Source organism: Eublepharis macularius, chromosome 3, assembly GCF_028583425.1.
Source record: "Eublepharis macularius isolate TG4126 chromosome 3, MPM_Emac_v1.0, whole genome shotgun sequence".
NCBI classification, from domain to species: Eukaryota; Metazoa; Chordata; class Lepidosauria; order Squamata; family Eublepharidae; genus Eublepharis; species Eublepharis macularius.
The window spans coordinates 4886127-4904533 of NC_072792.1; the positions used below are offsets into that span (position 1 = coordinate 4886127).

General features: G+C 44.7%; 1 protein-coding gene across 1 annotated transcript in view; it reads right to left on the bottom strand.

Annotated features, from left to right (window-relative positions):
* NAA16 (N-alpha-acetyltransferase 16, NatA auxiliary subunit) overlaps positions 1-18407 on the bottom strand; it is an 84217-nt gene that overhangs the window by 54652 nt on the left and 11158 nt on the right. The window contains exons 2-7 of the mRNA XM_054973754.1: positions 13893-13977; positions 12725-12829; positions 10550-10707; positions 9773-9907; positions 9097-9250; positions 6499-6618 (exon numbers count right to left, since the gene is read on the bottom strand). Of these exons, the coding sequence (XP_054829729.1) occupies positions 6499-6618; positions 9097-9250; positions 9773-9907; positions 10550-10707; positions 12725-12829; positions 13893-13977 (757 nt within the window). The remainder of the gene's footprint in view (positions 1-6498; positions 6619-9096; positions 9251-9772; positions 9908-10549; positions 10708-12724; positions 12830-13892; positions 13978-18407) is intronic.

Consider the following 18407-nt stretch of genomic DNA (forward strand, 5'->3'; position numbering starts at 1 on the left):
GTTGTAGGCAAAACGGAGAAATTTCCTGTGTGAAGCCCTGATGGGAATATGCAGATAGGCCTCTGACAGATCTATGGAGGCCAAGAAGTCCCCTTGCTGTAGGGCCCCTTCAGGGTCTCCATTTTGAACCTCCTGGATTTTATATGCAGGTTCAACCATTTCAAGTCCAGAATGGCCCGTGTGTCCCCGTTCCTCTTTGGGACTAGAAACAGAACCGAGTACACACCCTGCTTTTGAGAATATGTAGGTACCGGTTCTATCGCTTTGATCCGAAGGAGATGCCTGATTGCTTCCACCATCTTCAGGTGCTTTGCCTGAGACGGGTTTCTGAAGACCTGAAGAAAACGCCTTCGTGGGACCCTCTCGAACTCCAAGGAGTAGCCCTTGGATACTACTTCCAGTACCCAGCTGTCTGAGATTGAAGTCCTCCACTGGGATATAAAGTCCTGGAGACGGCCCCCGACCAGACCACACACCTGCCTTGTCGGATAGTCAGGCTTGCCCCCCCTTCTTTTGTCCTTTACTCTGAGAGGGCGACTTTCTGAAGGAGAAGGATCTGGCATCTGACCTAGGCTTCTGTTGCCATCTGCCCTTAAACGGTCTGACATTAGTTTGCCTGGCAGGTCTTTTATAGTCACGAAAGGAATGTTTCCCTTTGAACTTGAAGTCCCTTTTCTTAGACGGTAGGACCTTCTTTTTCTCAGCATCCTCTACCAAGAATCTATCCAGATCTTCCCCGAAGAGTTTGGTGCCGGAAAAGGGGATTGCTGCCACCTTACTACGAGCTGGAGGGTCCACATCCCAATTCCTGAGCCACGTGTTCCATCGCGCCGCCACATTAAAACCCATGGCCCTAGAAGACATCTGGAAGGAGTCCAGTGTGGCATCTGCAGAGAAGGCCGCCGCCAACGCTATTTTCTTTGCTTCATTCCTGATTTCCTTAGGCACCTCCTTACCAGCAGATGCCAAATCAGATGCCCATGTAAAAGCCGCTCTTGCAAATAAAGAACCCAACGCTGAGGACTTTAGGGCAGCAGCCGACGCTTCAAAATTCCTGCGCAACACTTGCTCGATCTTTTTGTCTGAAGGGTCCTTGGGCATGCCCTCAGCATCCATAGGTAGTACCGAAGACGTTGCCAAACTGGAGATAGGATCATCTACTATGGGAAGCTTGATCTTCTTGGAGTCGTTAACTGACAAGGCGTAGAACTTGTGAAAGACTGATTGATACAGCTTAGGTTTTGCTGGGTTATCCCACTCTGTTTTCAGAACATCGTGGAAAATAGCTGGCAGTGGTACCCCTGCGTGCTTAGGACCCCCTTTAGGCAGGGCTCTTTCCAGGCCTTGGGGGTAAGAGGGTTCCACTTCTGTTACTCCTGAAGCAATAGGAGAAATTTCTAGAGTTCTCAAAACCTTCGCCAAGAGCTTAGAAAACATTTCTGGCGGAAACAGCCTGGTTTGGGACTGATTAATGTCCATAACTTCCTCTTCAGACAATTCTCCCTCTTCCGCATCAGATGATTGCTGAGACACATCAGAACCCCAAGGGGAATCATCAGAGTCACTGGAGATGTCCTCCAACAGGGGTTCCATTCTCCTCTTTTTTGGTTTTGTCTGGGTGGCTGGCTTTGCAGGCCTTTTGCCCTTAGAAGTGCTAGGCTGCTGCTGCTGCTGGCTTCGTTTTTGGGACACCAGCTGTGTCTTAAGATCTTTGACTGCTGTGTCCAGGCCTTTCTTTATCTCTGAACTTAACCATGCTAGAATGTTGGCTTTTGCCTCTGGCCCAGACAAGTCCAGATCACTACTCCCCAGGTCCTCCCCTTGATTGGAGTAGGCAGGCCTTGAAGCCACTGAAGACTCTAAATTACTGGGCATTGTATGCACCTCCCTTGCGTCAGACCTACTGGCTTCTGAAGTCATTCCCGCCAAATTCTTTGCGCCTGAAAGCGAAAGTAAAGAGTAACCGTTTCAGTTTACTCTCTTCCCATTTTTTATTTATTTAAAACCTCGCTGCTGAGGGCCCAGCACAAGCAAAAATAACTAAAAAACCCCGTCCCTTGATAGAGACTGTGGGCTCTTTTGGACCAATAAGGGTAGATCAGTCCCAGACCGATTAAAAAACCCCGCCGCGACGATCAGGGCAACATCTGGCTTCACTCGCCTTTCCAGCCCTGCCAAATCGCCTACCCGCGGCTCTCCCCCCCCCCCCACTTTTAAGCCCCTTCGGAGGCTTCAGAAGCCAAACGGCCGACACTCACAGTTTTGGCGCGATAAACGAGGCTTCTGCTGCTTGGGAGTCGATAGCCTTCCTCCCCGGTAGCAGCAGCGACAGCGTTCTGCTCCCGCTCTCTGTTGCCTCAGCAGACGCCGGGACCTAGCTGGCTAGGTTCGTCGGCTCTGCAGCTCGTTCCCCGCAGCTTACGCTGCACTTTCCAACGCTGGAAGGAGGAGTGGGGAGGGGGGGGGAGGGACGGAGGAACCAGTCCTTCCTTTATCCCCACGAGCCTGCGCCTTCCTTTCCAATCGTCCCAGGATCGCTGCTCAGAGAGAGCACAAAGATTCGTCCCCTGCTGAGCAGGGCCGGACAAAAACTGGAGAGCCTGGGAGCCCCTCCCCCTTAGGATCGCAACTTTCGTCCGACCCTGTAAAAGAGGAGGAGGAGCTACCCAGCGTCTTGACTGCCCCACTCAGGACCACAGGAGAATAGTTACTGTAAGATTTCTTCCAGCAAGATCCTAACTCCTTATCTGGGTAGCATCTTTTATATTAATTGATATTTATTTATTTATTTATTTAGATTTATAGCCCACTCTCCCCGCAAGCAGGTTCAGAACAGATAAACAACATAATAAATACATATAATAAAAACAGACAATAAAAGAACTAGTAGCAATTGTCAGGGCTTGTCGCTGCCGCCGCTGGGCAGGGCCCCAGCTGGGCCGGCCCTGACATCAGAGGGGCGCCAGGGATGCTGCAGGACCCTGCTCTGTGGAAGGAGGGACGGTATACATCACCCCAACTCCCTCTCAATCCACTCGCTGGCCTGCTCAACCTGGTCTGCTTGCCCTCTGCATCCCCCATGATCTCCTTCTCCCAGAACTCTCCTCCAAGCCTCCACTCTCGCACTGCTCTGCTCTCACTCCACACCATCACTCCTTACTCACACCCACCACCTCAGAGCTCTTCCTAGCCACCCTTTATAGGGTTTCGTTTCCCCGCCCCACCCTCCTTCTAGGCTTGTTCCCTCTCCTGACTTGGCCCAGCTGTGCCTTCCGTCAGGTGTTTCCCTCCTACCACTAATCCCTTCTGGGCTTCCTTGCCTTACTGGCAGGGTGGGGTTGAATGCGAGCCATCTCCAGCTGAGGTCTCCTTGGCCTTGGTCACGAGGAGCTGCCCCAGCCAGCTTCTGTGCTGCTGAGCCTGCCTGGCCTTGCTCACGAGGAGCTGCCCCAGCCGGCTTCTGTGCTGCTGAGCCTGCCTGGCCTTGCTCGCGAGGAGCTGCCCTGGCCAACTTCTGGGCTGCCTGCTCATTGCTGCTGGGCGGGGCTACCCATCTCCTCCCCCAGAATGACTGTGGCAGCTCCACCTGGAGGGGCTTGGCTCCTAGCAACTCCTGAGCCAGGCTGCTGTCCTCTTGCCGGGACGTGGCTCTGGGCTGTAGTGGCTGCTTCTCCTCCTTGGCTGGTAAGGGCTCTGTTTGGGCTGTTACTGGGCCCCTATTCCCCCTGCCTTGGCCCTTTTCCTCTAGCCTGCTTAGCCCCCTCTCTTCCCCCTGGAGGGTGGGACTAGCTGGCCTCTCCCTGCTCCCCCCAGCCTTCTGAGGCTTTGGCCTTTCGCCCCTTCCCCCTGGAGTAGGCAGGTTCTGGCTCTGTTTGCCAGCCGGAACGGTTGAACTGCTGCCTCCTGGCTGCCCCCTGCTGCTGCCTGCCAGCAAGTCCGGGGGCTGGGCTGCTGACCCCGGACAGCAATCATATAAATACTGTAATAAAACATCTTAGAGCGGCACACATGGCATCCCACATCTCAGATATCATCAGGATCCATGGGGCAGGGTGGCCAAAAACTAATTAATACAGGGTCAGGGCACATATCCCCCCCTCCCCCACTGGCAGGAGACCGGTTGGGTGATCCGTCTGTCTCAACCACCATAAGCCTGGCAGAACATCTCCGCCTTACAGGCCCAGTGAAAATATAACAAATCCTGCTGAGACTGGGCCTCCACGACAGAGTGTTCCACCAGGTGGATGCCAGAGCCAAAAAAGCCCGGGCCCTGGTTGAAGCAAGGTGAGCCTCCGTGGAGCCAGGGGATCACCAGTAGCAGTTTATCTGCTGACCAGAACAGCCTCCAGGGAATATAGGGTAAGAGATGGTTCTCGTCAGATATATGGTATTTGATGAGAAATCTAAGATCTTTTACACGTGGCAACAATATTAAATGATGATTGGTTTAAGATTTAGTTAATTATTCAGATTTTCAATCATGTGATATTCTACCTAGACAAAAGTGATACTATCTATGTCCAGCTGCAAGGTAAGCTATATAAATCATTAAAGATGACAAGAAAAGGTAAGTGAGCAGATCCTCATAGGTCCATTCTAACAGCAAGAGAACCATTTATCTTCTACTGCCCACTATTTTTAATTGGCTGTCAAAGATGAAAAGAACATCTGCGTGGTTCCACGATCAGTTAGAAAAAACTACATTAAGTTCATATAAAGTTCACTAGAATACATATGTATCATTAAGGTATATTGTGCTCTAATCCATATTTCCATGACACCTGGTTAGCACACATCTGGCAAACGGAGAGGTTGATTTAGGACATTCGATTGAGTGAAGGGACAAACTGTTGCTTGGAATTAGCAAGCTTCAAGATATGAGATTGTATTTGTGAGTACTATTGTAGTAGGTTTAAATTACATTTGTAAAATGTTTCATGTTTTTACATGTGTATGTTTTAGATGTTTATTTTTAACAGACAGGGCATGTGTCAATTATTTGTCCCCTTCTGTCAGAGGTCAAATCTGCCCTCATGATATTAAGAAGGCTTACAGATATGGCAAATATCATAAGTCCCTCTCTGTATGTGTTTTAAACACAGAAATGCTGCCTAAGCCAGGCAGAAAATGGATGCCGGATCCCAGCTGGGAGCTGGAAAATTACTAGTATGTGAATTGTCAGGTGAGACCAGTTTTTATCTCCATGGCTTGGAGACATGCAGAGATCCTAAAGCAATAGGGTCTTCCCAGAGTTCCTGAATTAATCTCCTTAACACACCCTACAGATCTTCCCTTATCCATTCTCCCATTCCAGGCTATTCAGGGCTCTGATAGCCTTACCCATTCTGCCATTGCGGGTCATCAGTTACTATTGATACCTTTAGTTTTGCTCAGGAAACCTTCCCAGTTTGATCATCTCATCCCAGAGACAACTTTCCAGTTTATTGTCTTACCCTGGACACAGCCTTCCAGTTCTTTGTCTCACCCCAGAGACGACCGTCAAGTTACTGTTTAGGGGGTAGAAGACATAATCCTGCCCCAGGGTACACTCCACAGTATATTTGGACTGCCCCTCTGCCATAGTTGGTGCATGCCCTTGGATTCACCAACCACCCTTAGACTTCTGTCTGAGCCCTCCCAGCGTTAAAGCATTGGTCGCTCAATGCTGTCTCTCATGGATGCCGTCTTTGGGACTGGTAACAGTCACCCAATCCTGCAACTCGCTCCAATTCTCCTTTCTGCTTTCTAATTAGCTCTGTGTGTGTGCTGAGTATTTTGTGTGCAATTGGTCTTTATTATTTTTAATTTTAAAAACTCCTTTTGATTGAATATCCACTTATTTGTTGAAAGTTCTCTAGAAGGGACAATCCCCATATACAGTACATAGGTGGAGAAGATCTTGCAGTTACCTGCCTCTTGCATGCCAATACCACCAACTCGCAGGGAGTCACCCATTTAGGGTAATACTTCCACAGGGAAGTTGAATATGAAAGTATTCTTTCTGACCAAAAAACTCTTAATTTTCTTCAAAGTTCTTTCAAAGTTCATGAACACAGACTATTTCATTCAGTTTGAGAACTTGTCAAAAACAAACAAACAGAAGATAGCACCTAATGGGTTTTTTAAAATTTATGGAGGATGCACGTGCTGGACAGAGAAGTTGTTGCTAGATGAATACTGGGCACCAATGCCTGGTTTCTGCTGCAAGCGAAGCCACCTTGCATGAGCCTGGAGCGGCCTATCCTCCCTGGCCAACATGGCTGCTCAGTCTCAGTGCAGATGCCTGGCTGCAACCAGAAGGGGAAGGAGGGAATCGGAGCACACAGAAGGAAAGAGCACCTGCAAGGCTGAGACTTGCTCGGGCAGCGCCAAGGTCTTCAAACCCTTTGTGCGTTGAACAGTAACATTTTCTACCTCTGAAATTCCAAGGCCAAAACTTACCAAATGAACAACTCTTTTTATAATGTGTAGACTAACATTTACAACAGGTCTACTTACATGGCTGCAGTGCTCTTTCCAGGCCTTCATAGTAACTCCAGTTTTCTGCATTTCGATCAATAAGCTCTCTGTATGCTTCGGAAGCTTCCTTTAGTCTTCCCAACTTCAACAACATTTCTCCTGCAGCCACAGTAAAATCAAATACCAGCTTTAGTTAGAGCCTGTTTTTGGAAGCTAGCCTCGGATACTTTGGGAGTCTTAAATTTTTTTGTTATACCAGAAATACTTCTATGCAGCAGCAAAAATGTAAGAGAATTGCTTGCCGTGGAGCCCACCATCCTCATATCGCCACCTTCACCACCAATAAGGCATAAACAAGTGCTGATTTTGAGATCTCTCATATCACCGGGGTTACCCATGTGATCACAGCTCTCACACTTTTCTCACTGCCTTAAGATGGCACCATGACACTGAAGCATTTCCAGACGTTTCCATGTGGCATACATGAGAATTGTTTTTTATTCCCTCTGGGAACAAAAGCTTTGTCTAGCTAATATGCACTGCTTTCAGACAATTCCATGGGTAATTTGTACAAGTTTAAAAGAATCTACTTAGTTTATGAGGGCTCAGATCTATGCCCTCCCTCTCTTGACTAACTGGCTGTTTCCCCCTCCCTAGACAAATGCATTGAATTTCCTCGGGGCAGACATTTGATTGTTTCAGTCCACTTTTCGGGGAGGAGGTGGACAGGGTTCTGCAGGTGGTGTGACCTACCACATGTCCCTTGGACCTGTGTCCATCATAGCTGGTAAAAGCCAGTGTCGACGGACTACGGGATTCCTTGGAGGTGATTGTTAACTTATCCTTAAACTCTGGAGTTTTTCCTAGGGCGTTAAAGGAAGCTGTGGTACGGCCTCTCCTGAAGAAATCATCTTTGGATTCTGCTGATCTGCTCAGCTACTGCCCAGTCTCGAATTTGCCATTTTTGGGTAAGGTGGTTGAGCGGGCGGCGGAGAGACAACTGTAGAATTTCCTGAAGGAGACCTCGGCCCTAGACCCCTTCCAGTCCGGTTTCCGCCCCGGACATGGGGTGGAGACGCTGTTGGTCACCCTCACAGACGATCTCCGCAGGCAGCTGGATCGGGGCGGATCGGCGCTCCTGATTTTATTGGATCTGTCAGCAGCGTTCGATACGGTTGACCATGACCTTCTGACCCACCGCCTCGCCGATGTGGGGATATGGGGGACAGCACTGCAGTGGCTAGTCTCCTTTCTCCACGATCGGGGACAGAGGGTGGCGCTAGGGGAGAGGTTATCGTCTTGTAGGCCACTAGAATGTGGTGTGCCACAAGGAGCGATAGTCTCCCCGTTATTGTTCAATATCTATATGCGCCCCCTCGCCCAGCTGGTGCGGAATTTCGGGCTTGGGTGTCACCAATATGCAGATGACACCCAACTTTATCTGTTGATGGACGGCCGACCCGGATCGGCCCCAGATGTCCTGGAGCGTGTTTTTGAAGCTGTGGCTGGAGGGTTGAGACAAAGTCGGCTCAAACTGAACCCTATGAAGACGGAGATCATGTACTTGAGTCGTGGAAATGTGGATTCGGGACCCCAGCTTCCTGTGCTCGATGGGGCAGTGCTTACACTGGCTCCGAGAGTTAGGAGCATGGGGGTGATTCTGGATTCCTCCTTAACAATGGAGGATCAGGTCTCAGCGGTTGCCAGGTACTCTTTTTACTATCCATGTCAGGCCAGGCAGCTTGCCCCCTATCTGTCATCTCGCGACTTGACTACAGTGGTCCAAGCAATGGTCACCTCTAGACTGGACTACTGTAACGCACTCTACGCTGGGCTTCCCTTGAGCTTGATCCGGCGGTTACAACTGGTGCAGAATGCAGCGGCACAAGTTATTACCAGAACACCAATATGGGAACATATAACACCGGTACTGCGCCAGCTGCATTGGCTACCGGTGGAGTACCGAATCAGGTTCAAGGTTTTGGTACTAACCTATAAAGCCCTAAGTGGACTCGGACCGTTGTACCTGCGGGACTGCCTCTCCCCATATGAGCCCCAGAGGACTCTTCACTCGAGCGATAAACATCTGTTAAAGATCCCTGGCCCTAGGGAGGCCCGCCTAGCATCGACCAGGGCCAGGGCGTTTTCGGCCCTGGCCCCAACCTGGTGGAACGCTCTGTCTTGCAAGACCAGGGCCCGGCAGGACTTGTTATCATTTCGCCGGGCCTGCAAGACGGAGCTGTTCCGCCAGGCATATGGGTGATGCTGGGCGGTGTCCCTCCCCCCTAGTGGGGGGGGGGTGAGATTCTGTGCCCTCCCGCCCAAAGTCATCTCACATCTTTATATGATCGCTGTAATCTGCTCTATAGATGGTGATAATAGCACGTTATACATTCACCTATGTTTTTATTTTTGATAGCTGTATTTACATGTTGCTAATATATGTTTTAAATGAATAATATGTATTATTTATATTTTTAATGGCTACTGTTGGTGAATTGTGTACTGTGTTTTAAATTGTTGTGATCCGCCCTGAGCCCACTTGGTTGGGGAGAGCGGACTATAAATTTAAGTAAGTAAGTAAATAAATAAATAAATAAATGACTCATTTCAGCCCATGAATGGAAAAGGGTTTACCTCTGATTTCGTCTATCATGAGCTTATCACATATTTGCTGCTCATAGGTTTCTATATGTTCCAGAGATTCTTGAAACAAATCTGCCTCTCTCATCACTTGGTTCTGGTATAGTATTAATTCACTATATTCATAGTCTATTTTATTAGGAGGAATCTGAAAAACAGAATTGTTAATACATCATCTTTCCTGAAAGCCTTTAACTTCATAAATGCACATTTTTAGTAATAGAGCCAGAGGAGTTAGCTGTGTTAGTCTGTAGTTGCAAAATAGTAGAGTCCAGTAGCACCTTTAAGACTAACCAACTGTACTGTAGTATAAGCTTTTCAGAACAATAAAGTTGATTAGTCTTAAAGGTGCTACTGGGCTCTTTACATTTTTGGTAAGATAAAATTTAACAAAAATCAGCTTCTTACAGCAAAATTTAGATTGCCTTGGTGTATAATTTAGATTTTTAAACTAAGAACTGCAATCATGTTTCCCAAGTAATCTTACATAATCATCAGTAGATGATACTATGACACTAAAATATCAATTTTATACAAGAACACCACTTTTTCTACATCATATTCTAGAATACTCTAATTTTTTTAACAACAGAAATTAGCAATTTCCTCCACTATAGCAGTTAATCAAATTCCTTATCTGTGTGAAAGATGTATAGCAATTTGGTCTTACCTGTTGAGTTTTTCTAAACTCTTCTAGAAGTTTTAAGGCCATGTCATAATCTTTCAGCAAATGATATGCAACAGCATATCCAATCCATGAAGCCCTCTGAGTAGGCCGCAGCTGTAGGAGCTGATACCGGGTCTCCTTTAAAGAGGGGGGGGGGAGAGAGAGACAACCACCCAAAACCAAAATGGAAATCTGTCATTCTTAACACTTTAAAATAATTTAATTTATTCAAAAGGAAAAAAAAAGAACCAAGTCTCAACAGAAAAGCAAGGAAAAGACAGTAACATTCAGCGAGACTACCAGGAATTACACTCACAATTTCAGCCTACTGCTACAAACTTCATAATGATTCTACGAAATTTATCATAGAAATTTATCATTATCACAGATTTATCATTATTACTGCTGCCATCATCAAAGAACATACATTGTCTGTAGCACAGGAAGAGATCAAACCAAGTCTCTCATTTCCCATCAAGAATAGTTTTCCACATAATTCTTGGGGAGATGGGGATAATTTTGATTTATTCACAATTACTCTGAAAAATTGTGACTTTCTATTAACTACCCTGAAGTATGCAATTTTCAAATTCTGCATTTGTAGGAAGGTAAGAAGATAAATCTGATACATCCAATTCCCCTGTCTGAGCAACAGAACTCAAGGTGGCACTACATCTCTCCTTATAAGTGTGCAGATTGCACATTATTAATTGCTACTGTTAAATGCAACAAAAACAGAAGTATTTTAATTTTTTATTCCATTAAAGATAAATTACTTACTCTATATCCTTCAAGATCTCGCATTTGGATCTGCAACAGTGAGAGATCTCTTAAAATTTGTAGGTTGTCTTTATCTAATTTGAGAGCATTTCGATAGCATTTAATTGCTTCATCGTATTTTTTATCCGAGCGCTGCAAGAGTCCATACACGTGCCAACCTTACATAGTTAAGGATAGATTCAAGTATCCAATGTTTTCTGAAGATAACATTTATAGGCAAGTCAAAAGTATCCAACTATTACTGTAATTCATTCATCACAGCTTATGAGCCATGAGCTGACTTGCATAATAATCTTTGTTTAATTCTAGTGATAATTATGGGTGAGATCAGCAGAACATAAATTATAATGGGGGGAACTAGCAATAAGATGTGGAGCTTCAACAGTGTCTAATGTGAACTGTCCTTCTAAAAGTCTAATCAACACTAAAGCAATTTTTGTAAATTGGTATACCGCACAGTCAAGGCCACCCTCACAATCACTGACTGCTATAAAAATCAAGGACTTACAAGCCATTCTGTTACAAAAAAAGAAACACCCAAATGGGACTTCCAGGCATGGATTCACAGTCAGGATTGTTCAATTTCATTTCTTTAAATGACTGTCTATGACATCATAACTCCCCCCACCCAAGAACAGCTATATCAAGTCAAAAACTAAAAATCTGCCAGTTACTGCAGAATAAGTTGGTCTTAAACTCAACTATGGCACACTTCAAGTACACAAAGTTTTCACTATGCCATAGGTCTCACGTAGCTTCCTGGACACTCTGAAATTACAAGTTATTTCACCACATGCTGTTTTCAAGTATGAGTTCTAGTAGTACTGGAAGGGCCAGTTTCTTCTTCATATTACAATTGTAATTTTTCAGAGAAAACAATAGTTTACTTTAGTACAATGACTAACATATGAACAGAGAAACTGTGGAGAAGATGCTGGGGTTAGAGCATTCCCAGGGACCTAGTTGGAGGGACCTAGTAATCTGGATTAGTTCCCAAACCTGGTAACATCTCCCATAAAACAGAGAAGATCTGTTCACTTATTAAGATTTTTAAAACTTTGTTAGGCACTGGATGCGGCTTAAGCACTGCCCACAGTATGCTCTGATGTCAAGCCTGTTTATGTTTCGTTACTGTGAAAAAGGGGGAAAGGCAATGTGGTGTTAAGAGTCAGTACTTACTACTTGTTCTGAATAAAATGTGAGCCAAGGAAGTGGATTGTTCCATACAAGGCAAGGCATGTTATTTTCCTTTAACTTCTCTTTTTAATGGGTTTGACTTTATGTTTTTGTTCTTTTCCATTTTGCAGAATTTCACCAAGTCAATTAGGCTAAGCAACTGAAATTTAGTTGCAATTTCAGAATGTATCCCGCTGTTACTATAAGCTGTGTGGTAGGAAGAAAGCTGTGGGTCACTGCCCACGTTCCAACCCAGTCATGGGCCAGGGTGCAGATATTAAAAGGCAGCGGTACCTGAAAGGGTTCATATATGCAGCAAACGATAAATCGTCTAACCACTGGGACCCAACTGGAAGGAGCAACACTTGAGGACTGGAAAAGCCAAGTTGGAGCAGGTATCATATTCCTGAGGACCCAGAATCTTTTGCAAATACTTCATGTGTGAAATACAGGATCTTATCACAGGCAAACCCAAGACACCGCTATCATTAGAATTATTCTTGTAACAAAGGGAAGGGGAGAGTGGAATAATACTGTTTAATAGTTGGATGAAATAATCCAATTCTGAAACGACCATGCTTCCAAGAATGGGTCCATATCTATACATTCATATGAAGCCAGAACCTCCTGCTTCGAATTTCTGGCTATAGGAAAACAAGTCTTCCTCCTGGCCATCAGTGCGAGGTGACAGCAGGGCACCCATCCATCATCCAAAGATGCATACAGAAATACAAAGTAAATTGAGTGAGATTAGGGTGACCTACTGCCAACTCAGAAACTCAGTTTTATAGAAGAGCTACTAATGGCAAACGTTTAGAATTCACTAGATTTAGAGATTACATTTTCAAATAATCTTACTGGGTAAAATCTGATTGTCTTCAGAATTATATTCAATGCATCACTTGTAAGTCTGTTATATAGCAAAGGATCCACTTGTACATTTGTGAGCTTTGCAGGGAGGCATCTACTCAGAAATGTAGTACACTATTTAAAGGATACAGACATGACTTTTTACATCATTTCGAAGACCTTTACGAACAAATTCATATGCTTCTTCTTTCTTTCCTAAACAATTCAATGTCAGCCCTTTCATAGCCAAAGTCTCTGTAAAAGATTTTATAATTTGTGAATATAGAGAGTCTAACTATACATCGTTTAACAAGCTTTAACTCTGTGCAGGTATAATACAACTATCTCATCTCTTAGAACGCAGGGGTACCAGTCTACTCATAGCTCCACAGAAGTTAGCTGTGTTCGTCTGTAGTCGCAAAATAGTAAAGAGTCCAGTAGCATCTTTAAGACAAAGACTATGAAGTTGGTTAGTCTTAAAGTGCTACTGGACTCTTTACTATTTTTCAGTCTATTCATAAATCTTCCACTTTCCACCCATCCACAAAAAAATTTCCCAATTCACATCAACCAAGGGGCAACTCTAAGTCGAAAACCAAGGGAGTATGCAAGACAAGAAACTTCAGCTGGGACTAGGGCTGTGCTATTCGGGTTTCGCTTCGGGTAAAGTTACCCGAATTGGACCCGCTTCGGCAAGCCTTGGCATTCCCGAAGTGGGACCAGCAAGCAGGCCCAGCTTCGGGAATGCCAAAACTAAGCTTACCGAAGTGATTTGGGTCACTTCAGTAAGCTTCGGGGCTTGTTTAAAGGGCCCTGCCGCTGCTTGCAAGCAGTGGCAAGGCCCTTTTAAACATCAACCCCCCCACCTACCTTGCGGTGGCTCCGGGCCAGCTCCTCTGCAGCCGCCGCACCACCACTCAAGCCTGTGGGGGAGGTGACTCCGGCCTTCCCCACCACCCCGCAGGTTCGAGTGGCAGCGCAGCGGCGGCAGAAGAGCCGGCTGGCTCCAGGTCATGCTACCTTATGCTGCCGCCACTGCCGCCACGCAGCTAACCCTCCTGCCACCAGGTAAGTGGGTGGGGGTTGGAGGGGTCTCCCCAGGGTTGGGTGGGGGGTGGAGGGGAGGCCCCAGGGGTGGTGGTGGTGGGGAGTCCCCCCCTTGCTTCAGTATGCTCCAAATCTTCACAGAGCATACCGAAGCGATTCCCAAAAAAACCGATTTGGGGTTAACCTGAAGCAGGAATACCGAATATAGCCACCCATGCATAGCCCTAAGCATGGAAAGAATTCAGATTGCAGATGGAGGATTTGGTCTTACCTCCATGCTCAGCAAACTTGGGATTGGAGAGGATCATCTTGCAGAATTTGAGTCCATTTTTATATTGTTTTTGTTCATAACATTTCTAGGGGGGAAAATCAAGTTACGCTATATTAAAAAAAGTAATGCCCAATTCAGTTTAGCATTAGAATCTATCAGCTCCTTGAGTGGAAAATCAAATCTCTAAAGGAAAAAGATCACTGTTTAGTGTGACTGCAGTTGGAACTTGTACAAAGAAATACTGGCCGTTTTCACACTGCTTGCCGAGCTCCCGGAATGACAGCGTCTTCCTGGCGCGATTTCGTGCAAGAACGGTAGTTCCCACATGAAATCTCGCCAGGCAGACACACTTATTCTGGGAGGTCAGCGCGATTCTGTGGCCAATAAGCAGTGTGAAAACAGCCACTGATACCTCTAAATTAAAAGCAACTTTGGGAAGATGAACCTCTGAGCAGGTAAGGGGAGTGTTTAACCCCTCCCTGCCAACTGTTTCTCCGCTCATAATGATTCCCACCAAGCTTCTTTGTGACCAACAAGGTTTAAGATTCCCATTTATCCTGATGGGGAGAATGCGAGAACTCCAAGGAAGAATTTAATGTGAGGGAGATATTCCGTCTGTTCAAAGTATTCCAAGAGTGAAAAGAGCCATATTGTTTCTTCGATATGATTAAAAGTATACATATTACCAGCAACTCAAGAATCCCACTGATATCAGAGTCCTTGGTACTATTTTTATCATGGTCATGACTCAGCCTTGGTTAAGGACAATGTGTGTAATAACTAAACAGCAGAAAAGGGTGCCGTCATTGGAAAAAAATACAAAGTGGAAGTTTGAAAATCTACAGCATGAACACCCAAGTGTTTGTGATTACAGATTCGGACCTAGCAACTAGAGGTTTTCAAAACAGAACGGAATCAGCACCTGTCAGGGCTATTTTAAGTATAGGCTATCCTGTCTTGAGGTATGATCGTACCAATCCAACCTCTTACATTTCCATTCTTGCATGGAAAAGCCAGAGGTAGTGCTGGATTTATGCACCAAGTTAATCACAGTTTATGGCCTCAGATTATGAAGAGCCTCTAAACTTTTTTTTTTTTTAAAAAAGCACCTATTTTTTGTAACGCTACTCGGCTTCTTAATATAAATTATGTGTGAAAGAATCAATTGCTAAAAATTCTGGCTATCGCTATTTGCTCATTCTGATTACAGTAGCACCAAATGAGAAAATCCAGTTGAGAGTTCAAAATTATCTATTAAGATATTAATACCTTGTCTTTACATTTTTGGCTCAAATTGGTCGACAATTCATAATTAAAAGAATAATGTAACTCAGCAAAAACCGTTCAAACTGCAGAATATGCCTGTAGCTCAAAACCTTGCTAAGTTCCTCATCCAATAAAGCTATTTTGCAATGCCTCCTAAAAAACCTTCCACGGGCAGAACCCACTTCACCTCCTCCAGGAACCCATTCCAGGAAGTGGGACCACTACTGAAAAGAAACAGGCTCTAGCAGCTGAAAAAAGAAAGCAATATTAAGAGGGGAAGCAACCAGAAAGTGGCGAACTGAGAAGTATAGTTGGCAAATGGCAACACAAGGAAGGACAGAGATGGTCTTTGGGTATGTGGTTCCCAAGTCATAAGGGGCTTTAAGGATTTCTAACCAGCGTTTTGTATTTGGAAACTTGGATACAAACTGGCAGCCAATGTCATGTACTTCATGACAAAGTTAAGAGCAGTATTTACTTTATTGATTCTGCTTACAAATATTGAAACCGTTAATATACATCAAATCAGTCTACATATTCTACCACTTATGAATGTTAGATAGGACGCATGCCAAAGGTAACAACTGCCTCTGTGAACTTGCTGTCTTCTAGTAAAAGCAATCACTTGGCTGTTCTAAAATTAGTAATTTATTTTTAGCAAAGAGCAGCAGCCTGTTAGAGTGACTTGCTAAGTAGCATACCACAACCACATAGCAAAAACAAGATAGACCAGGAGAGCTATTTGTGAGGTTGCCATAAAAACCAACAGCACAGGTGCCAAGGAAATAACAAAGTTGTGAAACACATAGCAGAATTTACCTTTTTTAAAAAAAAATCACGGTGATAAAATAGCCTTGGTTGCAGATACTGTTAATTGACGAATTTTGGGGGGCTCTTGGGGCCAGCTCAAACATTTAGGAGCTCCCTTTTCAGCCTTTGGGTTTTGTATTTTAGTGACCATATTTTCTTATTATTGCTACCACCAAACCTAACCTCTTTATCATTTTGCATAATGTTATTAAAGATATGATTAAAATGTTGCAGTTTATAGAAATTAATCTGGGGTAACCCTGGTTGTCATCACAACAAAAACTAATCTCTAACCATAGGGTCAGCAACCTTTTCTTTAATGACAGCTACTTCTGAGTAATGCAAAATATCCTGATCTATGCACCTCCCCCCTCACCAGCATGTTACAACGTTTTATTCTGTCCTAGAAACCGAATGTGGACTTGTAAGTGCACCAGAAACAAAGCTATCAGATAAGCAGCACACAGATAAATCCTAGGACAAATTCTTTTTTCTAAAGCAGATCTTTTTGTTGAGAGTCAAAACAGACAAGATTCCTGACGCGTGGAAGACATGTGTCAGTGTCTCGCAAGATCCCATGGGAAGTATAGTGAGGAAGAACCTCTGCCCGGGAGAAGAGGGAGAGAATCTTCCTTTCTCTAGGTGTCTCAGCTAGTCCATTCAGCTCCCTCTCGCCGCCGCCAGCTCCCCTCGCTCCCCTAAAAGCTCTCCACGGACAGAGGGAGCCGAGAGGGAGACAACTGCGCTGGCAGTGGTCAGAGGGCACAGGCAGCGGTGATAGGCTCCTTGTCCCTCTCGTCACTGCCCACACACTCGGCTCCCTCTGGCTGCGGAGTGCTTTTAGGGGAGCAAGGGGAGCTGGCGGTGGCGAGGGAGAGCCAAGAGGACTAGATGAGATGCCTAGAGAAAGAACCTTTGCCAGGGAGGAGTGGGATCCTCTCCCTCTTCTCTGTGCAAGAGATACTCTCTCGCTACACTTCCCGTGGAACCTTGCGGGAAACTGACGCGTGTCCTCCACTCGTCGAGTGTCTCGTCTGTTTTGGTTCCGAGTCTTCTAGGGGATGCACATGCTACTCTGCAGCAGTCAGAAAGCAACTGGTAGCTCATGAACTACCTACTGGAAATCCCTTTTCTAACTCAACTTCTCAATTTCTCATAATTTTATTATTGCTTTTAAAAGTTCCATTTAATTGACTCTTGGAGCCTGTATAAAAAGCAACTGATTAAGAAGTGAACTCATCTGCTAATGAATTGTTTAAAGCTAGCCTACAAACAAACAAGAACAAGAGCTTCATGGACATGCATTTTTATGTCACACAATGAAACATAGTCAGATGTTAAAATGAGAAATAAATATTATACTTCTACTGAGGATCACCAAGAGACAACATAATAAAATTATTGCTGAAAATACTAGGCACCACAGTGAAATTTCTAGGCACTATGGTGACTGGGATTTGCCAAGCCATGAGCTACAGGAATATCACTGAATAACACACATCACAAAACGCTGTAGAATTAGACACATTTTGGCTTTGCCACTGCTATAATAAAACACTGAACTGAAACGTGCGCTACAAAAAGATACCTAGTATTATAAAACTGCAGACAATCAATGATATTATGAACTCTATGGAGATTTAAAAGTATCAATAGAGAGTATCTGTGTGGCACAATATATTTTCATAGTCACATAGCTGGATTTATGAATACAAAGCTACACCTATTGGATAATAATCCAAATGCTGGCAGCGATCCCAGGGATAAGAATGTTCAGGACAAAGCTTTATTGCTTTTGCTAGGAATGCAGCACTTTGATGCTTTGAAAAGATTTGCCACTAGTGTTATATAAAGCTATTTAAAAGTGAAAATCCAAGGTCAGTGTTGCAAAATGAATTTTATACTCAACCCTTGCTTCAGGATTGGCACGGTATCTATAATAACCTTACTCACTTAACCCTGTGTGGCATGGGTCAGGTTACTTTTGGGGAAATTTCCACACCTAATGGAAATGATGAATCTGTGCTGTACCCCAAAATGAATATTAGGAGCTCTACTACAAACATATACGAACTGTTAAATCCACCTTTGCCAGCTGAATTGCCTGAGCAACAAAAACGCCAAAAACAACAGCAAAAAGATAGCTCTGGACTCTGCGGCAGTTTTTTATTCATCCCACAGTTATGCCAAGCCTCATGCATATTTGGTAGCCTGTAATTTGATGCACAGACCATAAAGCGGATACAAAACAATAAGCACATACTAATAAATGGCATATAGACCAAAGTGCACAAATGGGAAAACGTACACTCGTGTACAAGGTTTATAGAATAATTGGTCAACTGGGAGCATTTGCATATTGATGATAGCACTTACTGTCTATAGCCAGTCTGTTATAATCACTAAGAATATAAAACATAAATAATAAATAACACCATT